Source organism: Sapajus apella, unplaced genomic scaffold (genome assembly GCF_009761245.1).
Source record: "Sapajus apella isolate SASKATOON/1434 unplaced genomic scaffold, GSC_monkey_1.0 scaffold94, whole genome shotgun sequence".
Classification (NCBI taxonomy): domain Eukaryota; kingdom Metazoa; phylum Chordata; class Mammalia; order Primates; family Cebidae; genus Sapajus; species Sapajus apella.
In genome coordinates this window covers 5,854,318-5,880,165 of record NW_022437034.1, presented here as the reverse complement: position 1 = coordinate 5,880,165, position 25,848 = coordinate 5,854,318, and the positions used below count along the sequence as shown (strand labels likewise).

The 25,848-nt window shown below is 38.8% G+C and overlaps 1 protein-coding gene across 6 annotated transcripts in view; it reads right to left on the bottom strand.

Annotated features, from left to right (window-relative positions):
• ADK (adenosine kinase) overlaps positions 1 to 25,848 on the bottom strand; it is a 566,800-nt gene that overhangs the window by 21,581 nt on the left and 519,371 nt on the right. Inside the window, exon 11 of one of the 6 annotated variants that reach the window (XM_032256145.1) lies at positions 25,123 to 25,473. The exons of the other annotated variants lie outside the window; for them this stretch is intronic. Within the exon in view, the coding sequence (XP_032112036.1) occupies positions 25,445 to 25,473 (29 nt within the window). The 3' untranslated portion in view covers positions 25,123 to 25,444. Of the gene's footprint in view, positions 1 to 25,122; positions 25,474 to 25,848 lie in introns of those variants that run through there. 6 annotated transcript variants of the gene reach the window in all.

Below are 25,848 nucleotides of genomic sequence, written 5' to 3'. Positions count from 1 at the left end.
GTAAGCCACCATACCCAGCCTCACCCTCTATTTTTATAAAAGTTCTCTGCATTTTAGGGATATTATTCCAATAAAGTTTTTTTTTTTTAAATCACCAATAACAATATGCTATTAATAGATATAAATACCGTACTGTGTCCGTAAGTAAATAAAATACATTTTTATATTTCATTCACTGAAACACAGCCTCAGGCCCCAGAGTGTGGTTGGTGAACACTATAGTAGATAAATATGGCTTGCAGGTATTTAAAAAAAAAAAAAAAAAAAAAAAAGAAAAAGGCCAGGTGAGGCTTATGCCTCACCTCTAATCTGAGCACTTTGGAAGGCTGAGACAGGAGAATCATTTGAGCCCAGGAAACCAGTCTGGGCAACACAGGCAACATAGGGAGACTCATCTTTACTAATTAAAAAAAAAAAAAATTAGCTGGGTGTGGTGGTATGCACCTGCAATCCCAGCTACTTGAGAGGCTGGGGTGGGAGGACTGCTTGAGCTGGGAGGTTGAGGCTGCAGTGAGCTGTGATTGAGCCTACTGTACTCTAGCCTGGGCAACAAAATAAAACCTTGTCTCAAAAACAAAACAAAAAACAGGCCAGGCACTATAGCTCATGCCTGTAATCCCAGTACTCACGGAGGCTGGGGCATGCAGATCATTTGAGCCCAGGAGTTTGAGACCAGCCTGGGCAACATGGCAAAATTCTGTCTTGACAAAAAATTTAAAAATTTAGCCAGGTGTGGTGGTACATGCCTGTAGTCTCAGCTAGTTACTTGGAAGGCTGAGGTGTGGGAGGATCACCTAAGCCTGGGAGGTTGAGGCTGCAGTGAGCCATAGTGTGCCACTGCACTCCAACATGGGAGACAGAGTGAGACACTATCTCAAAAACAAAACACAGCAAAAAAAAGTCTGCTCTTTAGAACAAGATTTGGGCTTACCAAGAGTCCAAGAAGCAAAATCTTAAATAACTGACTCTGTGTGTTCAATATGAAAAAGTCTCTTAGGATCCGTTTTTCCCAGTGCCACTGGCTTGTCATCCTTATCAGTAAATCATCTTAAAAATGAAGAGCACAGCTCTCTATGTATGCTTTTCAACACAGCCAAGAAAACACGAATAGGAGGCATTACACTGGAGAACAAGAACCATCAGTGCAGGTTTCCAAATCAAGAACTCATACGCCGAGGCAGTTGTTATTGCTTTTTTATGTTGGTTCTTTCTCTCTAGCCTTACAGATAGGTGTATCAACCTGGGCCTCTCAGGCTTTTCCCATCTTCTGGACATCATAGACTTTAGGTCCTCTAGCTGTTGAGGCATAAGGTGAGAATCTCTCATCAACAATAAATTGGGTTCCTAGGGTTACTGTTGGCTAGCTCTGAATCTTGGAACAGTCTTTCCAAATAAACCTGTGTTCATTAACAATTGGTGCAGCCCATTATCTTCTGGTTGATTTTATTTAGACTTTTACTGATGTTACAAAGTATGACCAATATATTGACAAACTGTATCTAGTATTTGACATGAGGCCTGAAACATATGTTTAAGTTGTGCAAAAAGAGGAGGTGCTACCCTCGTTTCCTCAAAGCACACAGAGGTGGGATTGACCACATAGGGGTGTTCAAAAGGCAATGTAATTTCCTAACTTAAGCTGTCCATTCCATGTAGTTACTGTAGAAGAGATATAACATCTAGAATTTTCTTAGTGTCATTTATAGAGAATCGAGAAATATTGTCAGTGGGTATGGAAGCCTTAAGGGAGACACTTAATAAGAGCTAGGGATATTTCAGAAGGAAATGAACAAAGTCTATGAGTCAATTTTTTCTTTTCCATTTATAGTTCCTTCATTAATAGTTTTTCATAGTAGCTGGAACTTAAAACCCAGTAGACTCTATTACTGTTCATTCTACATTCAGCAGCTTGTCAACAAGTAAGCAAGCTGCACTTTATAAACTTGGAAAAATAAATTTTTTTTGGTTTTTGTTTGTACTCCTCGACTTAAGCAATCCTTCTATTTCAGTCTCTCAAAGTGCTGGGATTACAGGTGCGAGCCACTGTGCCCCGCCAGAATAAAGTTTTACTAATTCACTTTTTACAAGTGTATATTAAGCTGAAATTGTTTTCCCAAAGATACAGTACAAAGACATAATCAGTGACTCTACCTTTATCTTCTTAAATAGTTCCCAGAAACCTTTTATAATAGTAGACCACAATATGCCTATGTAGAGTTTAAACATTTTAAAGCATTTTTGGAAATATATATATAATTTGTTCTTAAAAAAATCTCATTTTACACTAAATTTAAATTATACATCTAGGTAGTATTTTGTTCACCTGGCAAAATATACAAATGCTTATGTGTTGAAAATGGATTTTAAGCCACATAAATTTAAAGGTTAGAGAATACTGTGAATAGATAGTAATAGTAATACCTCATATATATAAAGCCTGAAGCCATAGCAGCTCCATGGCCATCCATATTACACCTATAAGGACCCCTCAGGCCTTCACTAAGAGATTATTTTTAAGAAAGCGAGTGAAAAAATTATTTTTCTGATTATAAAAGTAGAAAATGTGGAAAAAGTAAAACAGTAGAATTATGAATAAATAGAAAATATACACAGTCCCATTAAAAATAATAATCAGGCCAGGCGTGATGGCTTGCGCCTGTAATCCCAGCACTTTGGGAGGCCAAGGCAAATGGATCACTTGAGGTCAGGAGTTCGAGACCAGCCTGGCCAACATGGTCAAACCCCATTTCTACTAAAAATACAAAAATTAGTCAGGTGTGGTAGTATGTGCCTGTAATCCTAGCTATTCAGTTGGCTGAGGGATGAGAATTGCTTGAACCCGGGAGGTAGAGGTTGTGTTGAGCAGAAATTGTGCGACTGTATTCCAGCCTGGGTGACAGAGTGAGACTCTGTCTCAAAAAAAAAATTAAATAAATAAATGTTATTTAACATAGCATTGTTAAATGCTATGTGGGGAAGTAGCATTTAACAAGTTAAGTGGGGAAGTCCTGACAACAGTAATAAGACTAAAAAACATTTAAGAATTGTAAAAGGAGGCTGGGTACAGTAGCTTGTGCCTGTAATTCCAGCACTTTGGGAGGCTGAGGTGGGCAGATTGCTTGAGCCCAAGAGTTCGAGACCAGCCTGGGTAGGAAGGTTTTACAAAAAATACAGAAACCTCGGCTTTACAAAAAATACAGAAATTATCTGGTTGTGGTGGCACGTGACTATAGTCTCAGCTACGTGGGAGGCTGAGGTGGGAGGATGGCTTGAGCCCAGGAAATCAAGGCAGTAGTGAGCTGTGATCTTGCCACTGCACTCACTCTAGCCTGCCCAACAGTGTGAGATCTTCACACACACATACAAACATACACACGGTAAAGGAAGAAATAAATTTGTCAATATTTTCATTGAGAACAGCTTTGCATATAGAAAATTCCAAAGAATATATATATGACAGCAACAGTTTTAAAAATGTAATTTGGTAAAATTACAAAAGTGATGCAAGTTATGCCAGCCTCTAATAAAGAAAACTATAGAACTTTATGGAAAGATCTTACAAAGGACCTAAATGGAGTGATATGGTAGGTAATTGGAGAAGATAACATTCAATACGAATTCAATCACAGTCTCAACAACATTTTGGGGAACTTGAGAAGCTGATTCTAAAATTTACGTGAAAAAGCAAAGGATCAAGAACAGGCAGAAACACTCAATGAAGAGAAAAAAGTTAGGAGGGACTAGCCTTACCAGATTAAACACTTATAAAAAATCTGTAATAATAAATGCAGTGTTTGTTGACATATCTGTAAACAAATAGGGAAAAGGTAGAAACTTGAGCTACAACAGAGTTGCCATTGCAAATTCACGGGGAAAGGATGGCTTATTAGAAAAGTAGTGTTTAGGAAAGTAGTTTTCAATTTGGAAAAATAACATTACCTCACTCTATATTTAAAAAAAGAATCCCAGATGTATCAATGAATTAAATGTAAATGGCAAAATTGTAAGACTTTTAGAAGAAAATAAAAAAAATCTTTATGTCCTAGAGGTAGAAAACATTCTTAAATGAGACACAGAAAAGCAGAAAACAGAATGTGAAAGATTAAACTGTGCCAAATGAAAACTTCTGGCCAGGCACAGCAGCTCATGCCTGTAATCCCAGCACTTTGTAAGGCTGAGGTAGGAAGATTGCTTGATTCCAGGACTTTGAGACCAACCCTGGCAACACAGCAAGACCCTGTCTCTACAAAAAATAGAAAAATCAGCTGGGCATGGTGGTGCAAATCTTTAGTCTTAGCTACACAGGAGGCTAAGGTAGGAGGGGTTGCTTGAGCCCAGAAGTTTGAGGCTGCAGCGAGCTATGACTGTGCCACTGCACTCTAGCCTGGACTACAGAGTGAGACTCTGTCTCAAAACGAACAAACCAACCCAAAGCCTTCTGTTTTGCATATGATATCTTTAAAGAGAGGAAATAAATAAAATTTTTTTTTTGTAGAGATGGGGGTCTCACTATGTTGCCCAGACCTGGCCTCAAGCTCTGGGCAACATAGTGAGACCCTCATCTTCTGGCTTCAAGTGATCCTCCCCACTCAGGCTCCCAAGGTTTTTGGATTACAGGCATGAGCCACCACACCAGCCTGATCCTGACTTTATAATTTCTACTTGTGTTTCCTTCCATTTTTAGTCTTTAGTCAGATCCATGCAGTACATTTAGAAATATGTTTAGTCAAAATAGTAAAAAAAAAAAAAAAAAAAAAAAAAAAAAAAAAGTGTGTTTGAAAAACATTGTTTCTAGAGTTGAGATGACTTTTTTCTTCTTCTGTTTGCTTTTCTTATGTTTTAAATATTCTGTTTTTATATTTTAAATAAGCTACATTACACTTTAAAAGTCATATCTAAGTCAATACACCTTTTTTAAAAAAAAAAAAAAACAACATGGGAACTTTTAACTATTCAGGAAAATGGTTATTAAAAGCAACCACTAAAGAGTTTCAGCTAAGTGATGTTTTAATAGTTTTCCACTCATGACTTTGGAGTTAGTAATTGTAGCCACTGGATGAGTTTTCCACAAAATAAATCAGTACAAGTATCAGTGTAAGTAGAATGAAATTGGTCACTCTTAGAAGATTCCTCAAGCACATAAAAATCATCACTATTTCCTGTATTTTACTCTTAGGTTTAGGGAAACACAGGCAATTTTAGTGAAGGCAATTAGAAAGTTTCTGAGGGAATCTTAGCACAACCTTTCTTCCCCAAATGAAATTTCATCTCACAGAAGCTATATATCAAGTAAATCAGTAAGCATCTTTTGAAATGGAAATTCAAGGCCCAGTGCGGTAGCTTATGGCTGTAATTCCAGCTATTTGCTCTTTATTTGTTGCTGGCCAGCCCTGATAGAACTAATCGTTTCACATTCTTCCTCAAAAGCCCAAGTGCTAGGATTGTACTCTTGGAAATGGAGACAATTCTATAATCTCTAAGTATGATTTCCTAATTTCCCAGGTCAGGAGAAAATTTCTTCCTGTTGTCCTGCTGTGCTTTGTCACAGCAGGTCTGCCTTTTCATTTGGAACCCTCTTTGTCACTGCCATAGTAACAAATGGAAACATTGAGAACATTTTGTGACAGGCACTGTCGTTGTTCCCAGTGAAATCTCTTCCCCTGTGTCTTCCCAGTAAATGAAACTGAGAAGAAAAATCACAACAAATAACATGAAAGAGGACCTAATCAATATGTTCCCACTGGGCTGTCAATACCAGCCTGTGTTAATCTAATATGATTTAGTCATATGTTTTATGGCAGCTTAGGGATATGGACAGGACCTACAAATCATCTTTAGACTGAAAGTGAGTATACCTTTGACAGATTATTCATAGGCACTTATATCACTTATATGCAACTCTCAAATAAAAGTGTAGAGACTTGACCCAAGAGCCAACATTCTTAGGATTTAAAACAAAACAAAACAACCTTTATTTAGTATGGTTAAGAGCCACATACAGATTAGAACATTCTGGGGTTTGTTTTGTTTTGTTTTCGTTTTGAGTCGCCCAGGCTAGAATGCAGTGACACAATCTCAGCTCACTGCAACCTCTGCCTCCCAGGTTCAAGCAGTTCTCCTGCCTCTGCCTCCTAAATAGGATTATAGGCATCCACCACAGTGTCTGACTAATTTTTTAATTTTTAATAGAGACAGGGTTTTTGCCATATTGGCCAGGCTGGTCTTCAACTCCTGACCTCAGGTGATCCGCCTGCCTCAGCCCCACAAAGAGCTGGGATTTACAGGCATAAGCCACCATGCCTGAACAGAAGATTTTATTTTGAATGATAATAAAGTAACTGTGCTGCCTCATAAAACTCTTTTTTGGAGGGGGAGATGGGGGTCTCACTCTTGTCACTCAGGCTGGAGTGCAATAGTGCAAAGACAGCTCACTGCTGCCTCAAACTCCTGGGCTCAAGCCATCCTCCCACCTCAGACTCCTGAGTAGCTGGGACTACAGGTATGCACCACAATACCTGGCTTTTTTTTTTTTTTTTAAATTTTTTGTAGAGAGAGAGTCTCACTGTGTTGCCCACTCTGGTCTTGAACTCTTGGCCTCAAGTAGTCTTCCTGCTTAGGACTTCCAAAGTGCTGGATTACAATTCATTAAAATGACAACTCATTTGGGATTACAGACATGAGCCACCATGCCCAGCCAGAATACTCTTTATTTTAAAAATCCTCACAACAGCTTTAGCAGGGAAAATGTATTACCCTTAAAAATATTACCTATGATATGCAAATGACTCTTAAAACCACTTAGCAATCACAATGCAAATAATTCTCCTATTTTCCATCTAATAAAAAGGAGCACTAATTTCATTCTCTAGGCTGGGAGCAGTGGCTCACACCTATAATCTCAGCACTTTGGGAGGCCAAGGCAGGTAGATAGCTTGAGCTCAGCAGTTCAAGACCAGCATGGATGACATGGCAAAACCCCATTTCTACCAAAAATGAAAAAAATAGTTGGGCATGATGGCATGAGCCTGTGGTTCAAGCAACTCAGGAGGCTGAGGTGGGAGGATTGCTGGAGCCTGGGAAGTCAAGGCTGCCGTGAGCTGTGAGCACACCACTGCACTCCAGGCTGGGTGACATAGTGAGACCCTGTCTCAAAAACAAACAAAAAACTATTTCATTCTCTAATTCATGTTTAGAAAAGAACATTGCTTTAAAAAAAAATTAAAAAGAGTTGTTTCCAGAACAAGTATGCCCTTCCTTTTCATGTGGCACTTAGCTATACTTCTGAGAACCATAAAGACTCTCTAATTATATTCATATTTTCTATTCTTACATTGTTTCTTTCGTCCCAAACATTTATGGCTTCCTCCCACATTCTTCTTAATTGCTGCATCATTGTGCTATGCACATAAGTGGTACAGAATTCTTGCGATTTTTTTTTCTACACTAACCCATTCCTTTGCTCTGCAACTCAGAAGACTAGAAAACAACTTGGTGAGCATTAAATATATTGTTTCTCACACTTCACTCAAAAAACAAACCTTCATATGATCCACGTCTTCATGGTGACCAAGATGACAGCTGCCTACTGCTAAGCAGCTCGATGTCAACAACTCTTTTTCTTGTCTTTCTGCTCTAAAGGGACATCTTCTTAAGCAGAATTTTTCTTAAAACCATCAAGTGAACTGTGGAATTGCCTTGGTCATTAGGAATATGAAACAGCCAGGCATGGTGGCTCACACTTATAATCCCCATACTTTAGGAGGCAGAGGCAGGAGTATTGCATGAGGCCAGGATTTCAAGACCATCCTGGACAACACAGTGAGACTCCAGTCTCTACAAAAAAAAAAAAAGGAAAGAAAAATTAAAAGAGTTGTTTCTAGAACAAGGACAGCCAAGCAGGGTGGCATATGCCTGTAGTCCCAACTACTCAAGAGGCTGAGGTGGGAGGATCACTTGATCCCAGAGGGTTGAGGCTTCAGTGAGCCGAGGTCACCATTGCACTACAGTCTTGCAACAGGGAGAGACCCTGTCTCTAAAATAAAAAAAAAAAAAAAAAAAAAAAAGAATATGAAACATTCGCCACAGATAGTAGTTCAAGTTCATGCAAGAGAAAGGAAGAGAGAGCTATACTGCTGCACAGTGATAGGATGCTTCATTACATGCTACACTTGTGTTATACATCCAGAGTCTTAGATAAGCCAAAGCTAGACCAGCACCAAATTTCACAAACACTGTCTATGATTATTTGAGCCTTTGTTAGTTAAAAAAGGTAAAGATTATCCTTCTCCAGCCATGATTTAAAAAAGAGACAGAGAGAAATCACTTTAGTTCATGTGAAATACTGGACCATTTTAGAGTGAAGTCTGTAATTTCTCATCAACACAAATGTTCCCTCAGAGATCTAATATCCTGAATGGCCTCTATCTAGAAGCAATTGAAAATAGATAATGGAATTGAAAGGACTTTATCTTCTGGAAATGTGGATAAGACACAGGCAGTCTGAACCATGCAGGCTATCAGACTCCAAAGCTCAGATATGAACCTTAGGTTTCTTATATTTGATGACTATTGAGAAAAGCTTATTCTAAGAAAATGATGTTGATATGAAAATTTTTATTTAGTTGCAGAGGTCCACAGGAAATGTCATAAGTAAAATTTCTGAAGTTCATTCTCTTAAACAGAATTGTGACATAACAAAATACATGTGTGTTAGTTTCAAGAGATTAAGTAGTTTGCCCAAGGCCATATTGAAAGCTAAGATTCAAACTCAAAATTTGGCCTCCAAGTTCTTAGCTCTGGCCATTTTGCTATACTCCCTTTTATTACTACATCATCTTATCTTCCTCTCTAAAGGAGGTGAAATAGCCAAAGTGGTTTTATAAACACTGGTCTGTAGACCGGTACCAGTCTATGACATAAGAGTTTTCATCAGTCAATATCAAAATGTAAAAAGGCAGGGGCAAGAAAGTAAATTTCCATAAAACTAAACGTATTCAGTTTTAAATCTTGCCCTTCCTACTTTGAGGGAATTAAATTTTCTTGCTTTATGAATTATGTTGGTAAGAGTGGATTTTTAAAATGTTCTTATCTAGCAGAATTAAAGTTTGCCAGCTCTATGTTTATCCCTAAAATCTTTTAGGCTAGTTTTGTGTTCTATGAAATCCCAAGTCTAAGATTCACTGATCAACCATTTTTTTTTCATTCTACAAAATTATTTGGCCAGTTTTCTTATGCCACTAAAAGATTGGTGATGACTTGAATTCTGTTCACATTGGGCTTATCTAATATCTGGCCCATTTCTTCATATAAAGAGGGCGTGGTGGCTCACACCTGTAATCCCAGCACTTTGGGAGGCTGAGGTGGCTGGATCACTTGAGGTGAGGAGTTCAAGACCAGCCTGGCTAACATGGCAAAACCCTTTCTCTACTGAAATACAAAAATTAGCCGGTCATGGTTGCAGATGCCTATAATCCCAGCTACTCAGGAGGCTGAGGCTGGAGAATCGCTTAAACTCAGGAGGCAGAGGTTGCAGTGAGCTGAGATCATGCCGCTATACTCTAACCTGGGTGACAGAGCAAGACTCCATCTCAAAAAATAAAATAAAAAATAAGGAAGACATAATACTTCCTGTTAACAGAGAAGTACAAAGCAATAAGTATAATATGATGTGATTTGTATTTTGTTAAAAATGTCCTTATGTGTATATGTTGTATGTATATTTATAAATGCATATTAAAGTCCCAAGAAGAAACACTCCAAACAGTTAACAGTGGATATACTTGGAAGTGGATGAATGAAATAATCACTTTCCATTCTGTATGTCTGATTTTCATTTTACAATGTGCCCTTATTGACTTTGTAGTTAAAGTAATTTCTAAATAAATAAAATCAAATTGTGTCTAGCACTGATGCAGAGCCTAGCCAACCTTAGTACCTGGCAGAAATCTTCACTGTGGTAAATAAGTCATCAGACACAACATTTCAAACTCTAGGATAATTTATATGAAATGTAACCTCTGATGTTTTAAGGCTATTTATCAGCAGAGGTCTTAATAAAACAAAATTAGCAGCATGATTATCAAATTAACAGCTACTCTCTCTTCAGATATGTAAGTTCTGAAACCTGGGGTATAAACACAGGCTTTTAATTTATTTTTCATTTAATTATCCAGTTCACATTGACATTTTATAGAGCGTAGATATATTTTATTTCTAGCCCACGAAGTAAATGGCAAATTAAAAACTGGTTTCTGTAATCAAATGCTCTTAAAATTTTAGAACCATCCTGCTATGAGAAATTTTTAGTTGATCAAATGCAGGTTTTTGAATTGAGTTAATAATAACAAAATTAATTATCTTGCTTATGAATTAGGGCATAAACATAGCTTCACATAAATAAGGTTTTACCATCATCTTATCCCAGCAGCTATTACTTTGCCCCTGTGTTTTTAACTATATTGTTTAGAGTGTTAGTGCTGAAAGGAAATTTTTTTAAAATCATATTTTCTGGTTTTCAAATAATTTTCAATAGTGAAGCTCTTTTCAAATGAAGTCTTATCTGAATCAGAATGAAATGAACCCACAAAAAATTAAAAATTCAAAAAAGTTTAAGGAAGAATGAAATAAGATTAAACAAACTCCCATTTTTCCTTATCCACATTTTATTTGGTGGCTTATGATGTCAGGTAGGAAAACTGTGGTCTATTCAAAAGCTGCCATTTGCTGAATGAAAAAAGTAAAGCCCAAAGAAATGTAAAATGAGTTGTCCAAGGGAGTTAATTGCAAATACGAGACTAGAAGCCAGATTACTGAATTCATGATGCAGCATTTACTTATGTCCATAATCCAAATGAAAGTTGTCAGTTAAGGCTGAGTGCAGTGGCTCATGCCTGTAATCCCAGCACTTTAAGAGGCCAAGGTGGACAAATCACTTGAGGTTAGGAGTTCAAGACCAGCCCAGCCAACACAACAAAACCCCGCCTCTACTAAAAATACAAAAAATTAGCTGAGTACGATGGCAGGCACCTGTAATCCCAGCTACTCAAGAGTCTGAAGCAGGAGAATTGCTTAAACCCAGGAGGCAGAGGTTGCAGTGACCCAGGATTGTGCCACTGCACTCCAGCCTGGGTGACATGGTTAGACTCTATCTCCAAAAAAGAAAAAGTTGTCAGTGAAGCTGTCTGTTATTTAGACCTCTTGGAAATATATAGGTCAAGTCAATATCTCAAATCATAGAAGGAGAGTTTTTTGTTTGTCTTGATGTTTAAACAATAAACAGAAGTGTATGCTAAACTTTTATTTTGGGAACCACATCAAAAGATCACACATTAGCTTTAAAATCAAGTTCTGACTCATTGTTGTACATCTATGTTCCATGAAGAAGAATGACTTTTAAAGCAGTATTTTGAAAGGGACTGGGGCAAAGGGGCATCTTATCTATATTAGTACAATATACTGTTTAGCAGCACTCTTCAAGAGCTTTCTTCCTAAATTAACAGCATTTTTAAATCGAAGGGCTTTTGGTTTTGTTTTTAATTCAAATACAATGTCCCATACTATGTTAACAGAACTTGGTAAGTTTCCACTTTTAGCCACCACAAAGAAGGAATGAGAAGTTATTCTCATAGCCATAGCTATAGGACAATACATTTATTCTTTCTTATAGCTATAATACTGACCACTTGCCTGTATATGACACATTGCTTCTCAGTTGCTCACTTTATGTGGGAGGGTGTGTTCTGCTGAACTATCTTAAAGAAACATTTGCTCTAAATTTACTTCTTGTACATGTCAACAATTACACCATCTGACACCACTTAAGCTTTGGTTTTCTCTTTTTTTTTTTTTTTTGAGACAGAGTCTCACTCTGTAGCCTGGCTGGAGTGTAGTGGTGTGATCTTGGCCCACTGCAACCTCTGCCTCCCAGGTTCAAGCGATTCTCCAGCTTCAGCCTCCCAAATAGGTGAGACTACAGGTGTGCACCACCACACCTGGCCAATTTTTGTATTTTTAGTAGAGACAGGGTTTCGCCATGTTGGTCAAAATGGTCTGGAACTCCTGACCTCAGGTGATTCACATGCCTTGGCCTCCCAAATGCTGGGATTACAGGTGTGAGCCACTGCATCTGGCCTGGTTTTCATTATGCAAATACCTGCTAGGTCAGACCTTACCCTGGCAGGCACAGGACCTTTTTCAGTTATTTCAAAATTTAATGTTTATTATTTTCCCTGAAAAATCAGTTTTCTAAAATATGGGTCACAAATTGTTATTTCAATTCATGACTAATTGGTAGTCAATATAGAGTCAAAACAAAATTTTACTAACTAGGCTATGTAGAAAATACAAAAAGTTTACATCTGAGCACTGGGGGAAACCGTTACTTTGTCACATCTGGATATTCTAAGCTAGCCAAATTGAAGTGGGAATTTCCTGCCAGATGTTAGTTCTTTGAGCAACCTGTGAACATCTAAGCGAGGGGTTATGAGTCCTTGTTTGGTAGAGCTATACCCACTCTGGAGGCTTGCTCCTAACAGGCAAGAGACATTTTATATGTACTACCACCAGTCAGGAGGTTGTGCAACATATTTAAAGTCAATAGTGTGCGCTCTTGTTAAATGTAAAAACATGGAAGGCCTCATTTTGAATGTACATCAGTCTTACTAATATTATATACAGAGTGAACACTGCATTGAAATGACCTCCCAAATGTAGATGACAAAAATTTTGTTTCGTTAATAGAAAGTAAGACTGAACCACCACAGGTATTCCAGATAACTTGGATAAGGTTGTTTTGTAAAGTCAGTGTAGACCAAAATATGTCTCTAAATATGAGGGAAATAAAGAATCTGAAATGACATGAAAAATACCAAGTATTTATATCAACCTCCTGTTCTAGATGCACATGGGAATTAGTAAGTGAAAATTTAATTCAGAAGAGCTGTGCACAAAAAGTAGAAATGCTTTATTCAATTGAAACAAGTAACATTTTAAAGGAGGATAAAAGACTTTCTGCATGATCTCACTAGTTTTGTAATCCTCTATAAGGGAAAATATTGACATTTACCAGACTGTTTGCTCCAGCTTTCTGATCTCCTGCAGTTTATTTTTATAACAACCTTATTGATGGGCCTCTTACCCAGCTCTCTAGGTTTAACTGAGTTGAGTCGATTTGTTACCACAGCTTCAAGTAGCTGTTACAGAACAAGCAAGACATCCTAATAAAGCTGTAAACGTGTTTACTCAAACAGAGTATTGATTTTACTTGGAGAGGGAGAAGCCGGTTCTTAGCACAGTGTCAGGGTGGATGAATTTCACTGCAGTTTTTCATTGTCATCTGTCATGGTTGTGAAACACTAAGTAAAGCCATAAGAGGATAATTAGAAGTGCCAGAAATTTAGCCCCTAAAATCAGTTAAGCACTTGGGAGTTTTGTACCTTAATTAGCTTTTATTAAAACTTTCCCTAGTATTAATAGCCAAGCACTTTTAATGGTGTTTCCAGGTAGATCAAGATATCAAAGTTGTGACTTGTTAAATATATGAATTTAATGGCTAAGGGGTTTTCAGACTTTTTCTCACTCTAGTAATTAGGCTACCACTAGAACACAATTAGAACCAAAGCCAATGTAAACATACAGTGATCTGTACTTATACCAGAAGAAATGCGTAATTTTTTTCTGAAAAATCAACTTAAAAGAAGTAGTAAAGCAATTATAAAATAATTTAAGCCAGGCGCAATGGCTCATACCTGTAATCTCAGCACTTTGGGAGGCCAAGGCAGAAGGATCACTTGAGCCTAAGAGTTCAAAATGAGCCTGGTCAACATAGTGAGACTCTCATCTCTAAAAAATTTAAAAAATTTAAATTAGCTGGACATGGTGGTGCACGCCTATAGTTCCAGCTACTCAGGAGGCCAAAGTAGGAGGATTGCGTGAGCCCAGGAGGTCAAGGCTACAGTGAGCTGTGATCACACCACTGCACTCCAGTCAGAGTGACAAAACAAAGCCCTGTTTCAAAAAATAAAACATGTCTTTGTGGAAAAATCCAATTTGCATCTTTATTCTACTTAAATGTTTTTGTAACATAACGTGACCTAAACACATAAAACTGTCAATGCCACCCATATTTCTAAATACCTTGATTAAAGCAGATTCTAAAATATTCTAGCTTGCTTTAAGTTAGTCATCATCTTAACAATAAAAGTTGATGCACATTGTGCAAAAGGCAAGCTTCAGAGTGAGGAGTTGCTTACCTTCTATAGAAACTGCCTTAGCTACTAAGCTTTATGAAAAGCATTCACATGAACACTACCTGCCCTCTTGCAAATGTCTAGAAAAACAAATCACAGTTGAAAAAAGTCACCCACCTAGAATGATGAAAACTGGAAATTTATTAAAAATAAATTTGACCTTCTCTCATGATGCTGTAGTCAAGCAAATATGGGTTGTTTTTTTGAAAAAATGAAAAATAAGTTTGACCATCATAGTTAAAGCACATCTTCCCATATTACAATAATTTATTTAGTGCTTTATGGTAAACTTGTTATGCCTTCTTGCACTACTGCCTTGACCTAATAATAAAAATTATAATATCTCAGGATGACCAGTTCTAAAGCCTAAGGATAACAGACTCCATCAGAAAGAACAGCAAAAGATGTTGGGTTTTCTTTGTCTTTGAAATGCTATGTCACATGTTTATCTTTGCATGTAGTCCTAAGCCAAATTCAACCCTGAATTGAATCTTTAAGCCAAAAAGTAGCAGGTTGTAAAATATTATTAAATAAGAGGGCACCTCTAGAACTCGCTCTTCTAATTTTTCAAAAGGTAGAAGAAATTGATGTTTCACAATTGTATTTAGATCATTCTTCCATATTAAGATATTCAAAAACAAAACATAAAGGATATGGATTTATGATTATATCATCTTTTTTTATGTGCATCTCAAAACCTCTACAATACAGTAATTTATTCTATGCAATTTTCTTGAGAATGACAGCCTGTGAGAGAGCTCGTTTGATGGGGAGGAGCAGGATATAGTAGGGCAGCCATACTTGAGCTTCAAGGCAATGTTTCCTTTGACTCTTTCAGTCAGGGAGCATAAACCTATTTCACCTAGTTCAGGTTAAGTAATTTTTTTTTTTTGGTAAGGAATACATTATAACATAGTGGTTAAGACATTGGGTCAAAAGATGTGGTTTTAAGTCCTGGTACCACTGTTAACTAGTTGTGGGACTACTATCGTTCAAATATGCCCACTCTAAAATTCTAACATTGTCAATGTAATAGTATTAAGAGGTGGGGACTTTAAGAGGTGATTAGGCCATATGGCTCCTCTCTCATTAATGGGATTAAGGCCCTTATAAAAGAGGCTTCATGCAGCATTTGGTTAGCTTGCTCTTGCACTCTGGCTTACCCTTCCACCCTCACCAGACACCAGCTTGATCTTGAACTTCAAAGCTGTCATAATTGTGAGGCAATGTATTTCTGCTCTTTATATATTACCCAGTTTCAAGTATTCTGTTGTAGCAGCACAAACTAAGAGAGAGACTATGGACAAGTTACTTAACATCTCTAAGCCTGTTTCCTCATTTATAAAACTGAAGATAGGTCAGGTGTGGTGGCTTACGCCTCTAATCCTGGCACTTTGGGAGGCCGAGGCAGTGGATCATGAGGTCAGGAGTTTGAGACCAGCCTGGCCAATATAGTGAAATCCCATCTCTACTAAAAATACAAAAAATTAGCTGGGCGTGATGGCATGCGTCTGTAGTCCCAGCTGTTTGGGAGGCTGAGGCAGGAGAATTGCTTGAACCCAGGAGGCGGAGGTTGCAGTGAGCTGAAATTGTGCCACTGCACTCCAGCCTCGGTAACGGAGAAACAGTTGTCTCAAAAAACAAACCAAAAAAAAGATTAGTGGATAGCCAGATGGTGATTCTAGGTTCAAGACAGTTCTAGAGACCTCAGCAGCAGATATTCATGAATCTTTACTCCAGTGCTTCACTAATTAATGCTACTGAGCTACACTGCATGTCTGCTTCTTTGTCTCACAGTCAGCTTCCCAGCCTGTTTTCCACTGTGGCTTCTAAAAGAGAACACTGGGTTATTAGCTCAAATTCACTTTTTATGCAGTGTCATAAGTAGAACACTAGGAAAACCAGAAGTTGTTTGCCCTTGAGCCAGATGCCTACCCTTTAGTCCATTTAATAGTAAAGGTTGATTTACATGAACAAAACATTCAGCAGTGCTGGAAGTGATTTTTCTTAAAAGAGTAATATGTGGATGGGCTCTATAAACATTGTGTTTGCATGCCTTGTCTACTACCTTCTTCCCATATTTATAGTTCTGGAAATGTTCCCTGTAATGTGATCCATCTATCATACAATACATGGAACATCAAACAGACATGGAACATCAAACAGCTTATATCTCAAGCTAGAAACCTAGACATCCTTCCTGAGTCCTTCCATTCCCTCTCTCCAAACCATCAGTGAGTTCTTTTGATTCTGTTTTAAGGATGTATCTTAAATTTGTCTACTTCTATTTCTCTGTCATGACTTTAGCTTAGGCCTGTTTTCCACTTACTATAGTATTTTCCTAACTGATGTCTATGCCTTTACTCTTTCTGGAACTTCATTCCATTTTCTCTATAGTAGCCAAAATCACTTTAGGAAGAAGTTGAATTATTTCATTCCCCTGATTACAACCGTTCTGTTGCTTCTCACTGCACTTAGCCTAAAAATCCAAGCTCCTATCGTGATCTAAAAGTATCTATATGATCTGCTATGCTTATATCCTCATTTAATTCCATTTTCACCTTTGCCTGCAGGCTGTCAGTCTTCTTTCAGGCCTTAGATACTTTATACAGTGGAGTTTACTTTGCCTAGAATATTCGTCCCCTACTCTTTAAAAAGTCGGCTTTTCTCTAATCATCCTATCTGAAATTCTCCCCTTTTTCATAGTAGTATTTAACATTCTCTGGAATTGTCTTATTATTTGTTTACTTGTTTTTGTTTATCTCCCTCATTACATAATGTAAGTTTCAGGAAAACAGGAACTGTATGTGTCTTATTCACCAGCGTATCCACAGGACCCAGCACAGTGCCTGGCATAGAGTACTCGGTAAATATTAAATAAATGAATATATCAGTCAATCACATGCACAGCTGCAAACTGATTTGCCCCCTACCATCAAATGAAGACCATTTAGTCAGTATATTTAGGAATTTGGTTATTGAGGTATATTATCAGAAGGGGTTAGAATGAGTCCGGAAATAAGAGACTAGGGCATACTTTAGGATCAGGTCACCTTGGTTTAAGATGAACCCATGCTAGACCAGGTGCAGTGGCTCAGGCGTGTAATCCCAGCACTTTGGGAGGCTGAGGTGGGACAATAACTTGAGCCCAGGAGTTCAAGACCAACCACAGCAATATAGTGAGACCCCCATCTCTATCAAAAATAAAAATATTAGCCAGGCCTGGTAGCAAACATCTATAGTCCCAGTTACTCAGGAGGGTGAGATGGGAGGATCTCTTGAGCCCAGGAGGTCGAGGCAACAATGAGCCATGATTGTGCCAGTGCACTTCAGCCTGGGTGTGTATATGACTAATCCAGAAACAGACTGATTCACACTACCTTTAGTGTCATTTAAAATAGAGGATGCTGTGGAGAGAATACATGTGTTAGGAAAGAAGGTGATGTTTAATAACAATTGTACTAAGTAGTTACAGTACAGATATGAAAAATTTATTCTCAGGATCATAATCCTGAACATCAGTTCCTGCTGTAATAGGCAGTAGCATACAGGTCAGAGGCTCCAGTCAAGATTTCATAAAATATATTTTAAAGTTAACCAGTAGGTCTTCAAGTTGATTCCTGACATCACTCTCAAGTCCCCTAATACACACATGTGCACTCTCAAACTTAGAGATTTGGTTCGCCAAAATGTCCAGTGGGAAGGATTTAATTCAGCAGGTAATAGAACCTTGTCCTGTCCTACCTAGGATCTTTGCTGCCATCCCTTCATTTCAGGTGTAAATGCGGTAAAAAGTATCTCCTCCACAAAGGAGGCAGTGAAAATCTCTAGTGAAGAGCACTGAAACCTATGTTTCATTTTCCACAGTTTCTTTACCTCAAGCCACAGAATTGTTCTTAACTCTTTAACTTTTGTTAGCACCCACATCAAATCAACAAACTTGTTTATTTTTCTTCTTCCTTTACTATCTATCACCCAGAACAGTGGTTCTCAAACTTGAGCGTGCATCAGAATCACCTGGAACACTTGTTAAACGATCAATTGCTGGACCCTCCCCCAGAGTTTCTGATTTAGTAGATCCTTGATGGGACTTAAGTGATGGTGAAGCAGCTGGTTCAGGGAACAAACACACTGAGAACCATTTCTGGAAAGAATGTTGCAGTAGATTCCCATTTGAACTCTCTGCAAGCAGTCTCTTTCCTAGTAAGTTCGTATTCTACTCTTCTACCAGGGTTAGCTGCCCAAAAGCAATGTAATGTGCCTCCCCTGCTCAGAGTTTGGTTGGCTCTCCACTGATTACAGTATAAAATCCAAATCAGGCCGGGTGTGATGGCTCACACCTGTAATCCCAGCACTTTGGGAAGCTGAGGTGGGTGGATCACTTCAACTCAGGAGTTTGAGACTAGCCTGGGCAACATGGTGAAACCCCATCTCTACCAAGAATACAAAAAAATTATAGACTCCAAAACTGAAATTTTTCTTTATAAAAAAATAAAAATTAGCCAGGTATGGTGGCACACACCTGTGATCCCAGCTAAGTGAAAGGATTGCTTGAGCCTGGGAAGCAGAGGTTGCAGTGAGCCGAGATTGTGCCACTGCACCCCAACCTGGGTGATAAAATGAGATGCCATCTCAAAAAAAGTCTATATCACATTGTAAAAGATCCTTGACAGTATGTCCCCATTTTGTCTTTCCTGCTGTGTCCCCAACTCAGCTGACCTTTTAGTATATTGCAAGCTAAGCTTTGTCCTGTCAACAGCACTGCTTTTTCTTCTGCTTATAATGTCTATCTCTGCAAAATGTTATTCATTCAACACCCAGCTCATGTCACCTTCTCCTGCATTTCTAAATGTCCCCAAATTGAGGTGTTATTTTTAAAGTGCACATGTGCTTTCTCTCCTAAAGCTATAAAACCCTCAAGAACAAATACTGTGCTTTATTCAACTTTGACTCCTTTGGTGCACCCAAAGCCCAGTACCTAGACATTCAATAGCTGTTAGTTGATGGAATGAATCCAGGTACTTCTGATAGATTCCAGGTTTTTACTTTCTTTTGTTTCTTATAATAAAAATGTAGTATAGAAGCAGTCATGGCATAAGTCTAGTAAATTGAGGATTCAGATTAGTCAAAGTTGTAATTTGTATCTTGTTCCCTTTCCTAAAGCAGCTAGAGATAATGAAAATAAAAGCCTTTAAAAAGAATGTAGCGCCTTTAAGTTGACTGCCTCCTATACAATGTGGCAGCATATATTTGGTAATCATTGTTATAGAAGGTAAGTTTAAGTAGGCCAGTTTAAGATGGTATATAAATCATCACTAAAGGACAGATAGCTAAGAAAGATGGAAAATAAACAAGGAAATGAAAAACCAGATTGACCCAGAAATGACTAACAACAAAGTTTGTGCAGGGAGACAGGAAGAATTGAGTTTAGTACTGTCAGTTGCTGTAAAATATTATATCAAGTTTGCTTTAATAACATGGTAATGCCTCTAAGAACAAAGGTAATTACATGATAACTTATGTTACTACTCCCACATTATCTCTTAATAACTATGTAATTAGCTTGTCACTACTATACAGTGTGAAGTTTGATATAACTCATAGATAAAGAACATTGGTAACTTAAGTGAATGAGCAAGGGTGGGGCAAGGGATGGAGGCAGTAGTGGAATTATAGGATTATTGCAATCAGTAATGCAAATAACTAATTAGATCATTGCACCCAGTTCTTAGGGATCTGAGGTGAATTCTCCATGGCTTGTCAGTGTCTTCTGAAGACCATAAACACACAACAAAGTGAATAAGCTGACAAAGCACTGGAATAGATCAGTGAGTTTGGGATATAGCGCATGTAATTTTAAACAGTTCCTTTTATTTGGGGAGGTTTTTCTTTTAAGTAAATATTAAGAATTTTTAAAATTAAAAAGTATTTTACTTATTTCATTTTCCAACATCCTGAGGTTCTATGTGTGGCCTATGTGGCAAGGATGTGTAGCACCGGGAACTCTTATTCATTGCTGGTAAAAATGCAAAATGACAAACAACCGCTTTGGAAGATAATTGGGCAATCTCTTACAAAACTAAACATACACTGGGTATATATCCAAAGGATTACAAATCGTTCTACTATAAGGACACGTGTACACGAATGTTCATTGCAGCACTGTTTACAATAGCAAAGACCTGGAACCAACCCAAATGCCCATCGACCATAGACTGGATAGGGAAAATGTGGCACATATACACCATGGAATATTATGCAGCCATCAAAAACGATGAGTTTGGGTCCTTTGTAGGGACATGGATGAACCTGGAAACCATCATTCTCAGCAAACTGACAGAAGAGCAGAAGATCAAACACCGCATGTTCTCACTCATAGGCGGGTGTTGAACAATGAGAACACATGGACACAGGGAGGGGAGCACTACACACTGGGGTCTGTTGGGGGGAAATAGGGGAGGGACGGTGGGGAGTGGGAAGCTGGGGAGAGATAGCAAGGGGAGAAATGCCAGATGTAGGTGATGGGGAGGAAGGCAGCAAATCACACTGCCACGTGTGTTCCTATGCAACAATTTTGCATGTTCTTCACATGTACCCCAAAACCTAAAATGCAATAAAATAAATGGGAAAAAAAAAACAAACAAAAAAAAACTAAACATACTCTTCTTTCCATATGATCCAGCAGCCATGCTCCTTGATTGCCCAAATGAGCTAAAAACATGTCTTCACAACAACCTGCCTGCAAATGTTTATAGCTGTTTTTTTCATAATGACAAAACTTGGAAACAGCAAGATATCTTTCACTAGGTGAATGGATAAACAATATCAATACAATAAAATATGATTCAGCCAACAAAAAGAAATGAACTATCAGCTGGGCACGGTGGCTCATGCTTGTAATCCCAGCACTTTGGGAGGCTGAGGTGGGTGGATTACCTAAGGCCAGGGGTTCAAGACCAGCCTGGCCAACATGGTGAAACCCTGTCTCTACTGAAAATACAAAAATTAGCTGGGCATGGTGGCTGGCATTTGTAATCCCAGCTACTTGGGAGGCTGCGGCAGGAGAATCACTTGAATCCAGGAGGTGGAGGTTGCAGTGAGCCGAGATTATGCCATTGCACTCCAGCCTGGGCGACAAGAGCAAAACTTCATCTCAAAAAAAAAAGAAAGAAAGAAGCTTTCGAGCCAAGAAAAGACATGGAGGAACCTTAAATGCATGTTGCTAAATCAAAGGAGCCAGTCTGAAAGGCTACATACTGTGTGATTCTAACTATAGTCATGCACCACATAATAACATTTTGGTCATTGACAGACCACATATATGGCAGTGGTCTCATAAGATTATAATACCCTATTTTTACTGTACCTTTTCTATTTTTAGATATGTATAGATACACAAGTACTTAAAATTTTGTTATAATTACCTACTGTATTCAGTAGAGTAACAGGTTATGCAGGATTGTAGCATAGGAACAATAGGTTATACTGCCTAGGTGTGCGGAGGTACACGCTGATGTTTGCACAATGACAGAATCACCTAGAGATCTATTTCTCAGAACATATCCTCCCCGTTAAGCAACTCGGTACTGTATATCACATTCTGGAAAAGGCAAAACTATGCAGATAGTAAAAAAGTTAGTAATTGCCATGGACTGGAGCTGTGGTGCAAGGAAAGAGGGATGAATAGGTAGAGAGCACTGAGGGTTTTTAGAGCAGCAAAACTGTTTTGTGTGACACTTTAATGGTATATAAAGTTTATTATATTTGTCAAATCCCACAGAATATACAGCACAGAGTGAGCCCTAATGTAAACTATAGACATTATTTAATGATAATATGTCAATAATGGCTCATCAATTTTAACAAATATACCCACTAACTAATGCAAGATGTTAAGCACAAGGAGTAACTGGGGAGTAAGAGGATAAGGGAAGATTTGGGAACTCTGTATTTTCTGCTTAATTTTTTGGTAAACTTAAAACTGCCCAAAAATATAAAGTTTATTAATTTTTTTTTAAAAACCCAAGTGGAAAAATCTTTCATCCATCCATCTAATTCTCCTGACATCTTGGGTGTGTAATGTATGGTCTGTTTTTCCCAGTGTCATCAATTTTACTGTCTTGAGGTGCTAAGGCTTAGACTTGTGTCCTATGGCCAGTGACCTCACAGTTTTTACCAAAATACTTGTTTTCATTGCTATCACATGATAGCCACTCAAAGTTGTAGTTATCCTTCTTAATTCTGTTAGGAATCCCCCCAGCATTCCCTGTGAGGGAAGCATTAGTCCTTGAATTTCCCTTTATTTATTTATTTTCTTTTTTGAGTTGGAGTCTCTCTCTGTTGCTCAGGCTATAATGCAGTGGCACAATCTTGGCTCACCACAACCTCTGCTTCCTGGGTTCCAGCAATTCTCCTGCCTCAGCCTCCCGAATATCTGAGACTATAGGCACATGCTGCCAAACCCAGCTAATTTTTGTATTTTTAATAGAGATGGGGTTTCACCATATTAGCCAGGCTTGTCTCAAACTCCTGACCTTGTGATCTGCCCACCTCAGCCTCCCAAAGTTCACAAGGTGCTTAAGATTGCCAAATAGAACAAGGAGTGATGCTTGTAGAGGTTGGAGGGATTTTTTACTGTCACTAAACCTGTGAGATGGAACTATGAATTTAATTTAATTTATGTACATTTGGGTTACTTATTTTTAAATTATACATGAAAATCCATGATGTAGTCATATATCTATTTAGCTGGCTAGAGGAACACATGTCACTCTGGTACTTACACAGATAATTAGCATATGGTAGTTGGAGTGATGCTTTATCCAAAACTTGAAATTTATGGAAAGAAAATTATTGTCCTTCAGAGAGTTACATAACCACAAAGTGGACTAAAATGTAGATATGCAAAGTCACAAAAGATGGAAATACTCTTGGGCCAGCAAAACTTGAAAGTTATAAGTTATATCAGCCATCCAAAGATAGAATGGTCAATCAGAAAGAAGATAATTGGGCAACAAAGCAAAGAAAAATGAACTACATAGTAAACGTAAAAGCTGCCACTGCCTCTCTGAGATTCATGTCCAAGGTGGAAGGAGTCAACAGCTATTATTTTATTAATTAATTAATTTTTTTGAGACAGGATCTCACTCTGTCACCCAGGCTGGAGTGCAGTAGCAAGATCTTGGCTCACTGCAACCTCTGCCTCCTGGGTTCAAGTGATTCTCCTGCCTCAGCCACCCAAGTTGCTGGGACTACAGGTATGCAATGCCATGTCTGGCTAATTTTTGTATTTTTAGTAGAGATAGATAGGGTTTCACCATGTTGACCAGGCTGGTCGTGAACTCCTGGCCTCAAGTGATCCACCTGCCTTGGCCTCCCAAAGTGCTGGGATTACAGGCATTAGCCACCACACTTGGCTGATTTAGTACTTACATTTAAGTGTTTGATCCATTTTGTTAATTTTTCCATATGGGCCGGACCTCAGTCTCCTGAGTAGCTGGGACTACAAGCACATGTTACCATGCCAGGCTAATTTTTTGTATTTTTAGTAGAGACAGGGTTTCACCACATTGGCGAGGCTAGTCTCAAATTCCTGGCCTCATGTGATCTGCCAGCCTTGGCCTCCCAAATTGCTAGGATTATAGGTGTGAGGCACTGTGCCAGGCCAACAGCTGTTATTTCTAATCCCAGTAGAAAGGCTCTTGCTGGTGTGGAGAGGGAGCAGTGCATTTTAACAAATGGATCTTTTAGTATTTCCAACTAACAAGATCACTTCTATTGTAAGATGGATGCTTCAGATTATTAGACAGATGCTATTTTTTTTTTTTTTTGAGACGGAGTTTCGCTCTCGTTACCCAGGCTGGAGTGCAATGGCGCGATCTCAGCTTACCGCAGCCTCCGCCTCCTGGGTTCAGGCAATTCTCCTGCCTCAGCCTTCTGAGTAGCCTTCTGAGTAGCTGGGATTACAGGCACAAGCCACCATGCCCAGCTGATTTTTTGTATTTTTAGTAGAGACGGGGTTTCACCATGTTGACCAGGATGGTCTCGATCTCTTGACCTTGTGATCCACCTGCCTCGGCCTCCAAAGTGCTGGGATTACAGGCGTGAGCTACCGCGCCCGGCCCAGACGGATGCTATTGATAGGGACAGGAGGCAGGCAAATTCTGGGCAGAAGAGGGAGGGTCTCTGGTGAGGGCCCCACCCTAATGCCAAAAAGCCTAATACCATGGGCCAAAGTGAGAACTTACATCCTTGTTTTCCTGCTCAAATGTTGCCTTTTCTAAAACCATCCATGGCCCACCCCACCCCCAATCCTGTGCCCATAAAAATCTCAGACTCAGCCAACAAAGAAAAGAGAAGAGGAGAAGCAACTGGATGTTGGAGACCATGGCTGGGGATGGCTGGACTCCAGGGGATTACCTTCCTGCTCCATGCCCCTTTCAGCTCCCATTCCAGCTGAGAGCCACTTTCATCAGCAATAAAATCCCCTGCACGTACCATTTCCAATTCATTTTTGTGACCTCATTCATCCTGGATGCTGTACAAAAAGTTGGGTGCCATGAGTGTGGGTGCAAAAGGCTGTCACACTGACCCTCCACTGAACTGTTAACACTTAAGCTGTCTGCAGACAGCAAAGTTAAAAGTGTAACACTTCCTCTGGAGATTCAGGGGTCACGGGCACCTTCCCTTAAATGCTGCCATGGGGCTGGTATGGAGTTCGCTCTTGCAACCAGTGCCAAAAAGTGATTGCCCCAGCTCCTGCACCTGCTCACCTGTGAGGGGTGGAGCAGCAAGTGAGTGGAGTTCACTCATGCTGGCACCAAAGTGGCTGCTAGTTACAGTACCCATGCACCCCAGTTTCTGCCTGAGAAGGGATTAGGGAAATATCTTGCTTCACTATTAAACAGTTGATTCATATAACTCTCTTATTTGGAGTCCATGCTAGCCAAACAAGTTTATTATCTGGCTTTCTATATCTCTGCAGTGAAATCGATTCTACTGCTTAGCAAAAAGCTCTTGGTTCAAACTCACCAGGGACTACAATTCTTGGATTCTCTTCCCTTTCAGTTTTTCTTTCTTTTCCGCAACAATCTTACCTTAGAGTCCTTACAACCCTATCAGATTACTAAAGATCCTCTTCAATAAATGAAGTCATGTGTTCAGATAACAGGAAGATTCTCTGACAAGACTAGCTTTTGTCAGGAAGGCTGATCTGTGGTTCTCATTTCTAATGATGAGATTTACATAAATGTTTAGAGAAGCAGTATTAGTGTGGTGAGTAAAAGCATTGATTTTAGAGCCGGACTACTTGGGTTTGAATCCTGGCTCTGCTACTCTCTGGCCATGAGACTATGGGTCCATTATCTCACCTTTCTTTGTCTGTTTTTTTCAATCAGTAAAATAGGGGTAAAAATAATCCACTCCAAGAAGCTTTTGTGAACACTAAATTAGTTAATATATATAAAGTGCTTAAGATATTGGTTGGCTAGTAGATGTTTTATAAAGGTTATCTATTGTTGTTACTTTGTAGCTTGACTCACATTTGACAGACTGTGCTAAATATGCCAACATAAGTATTCGATTAATAACTGACATTAGGATG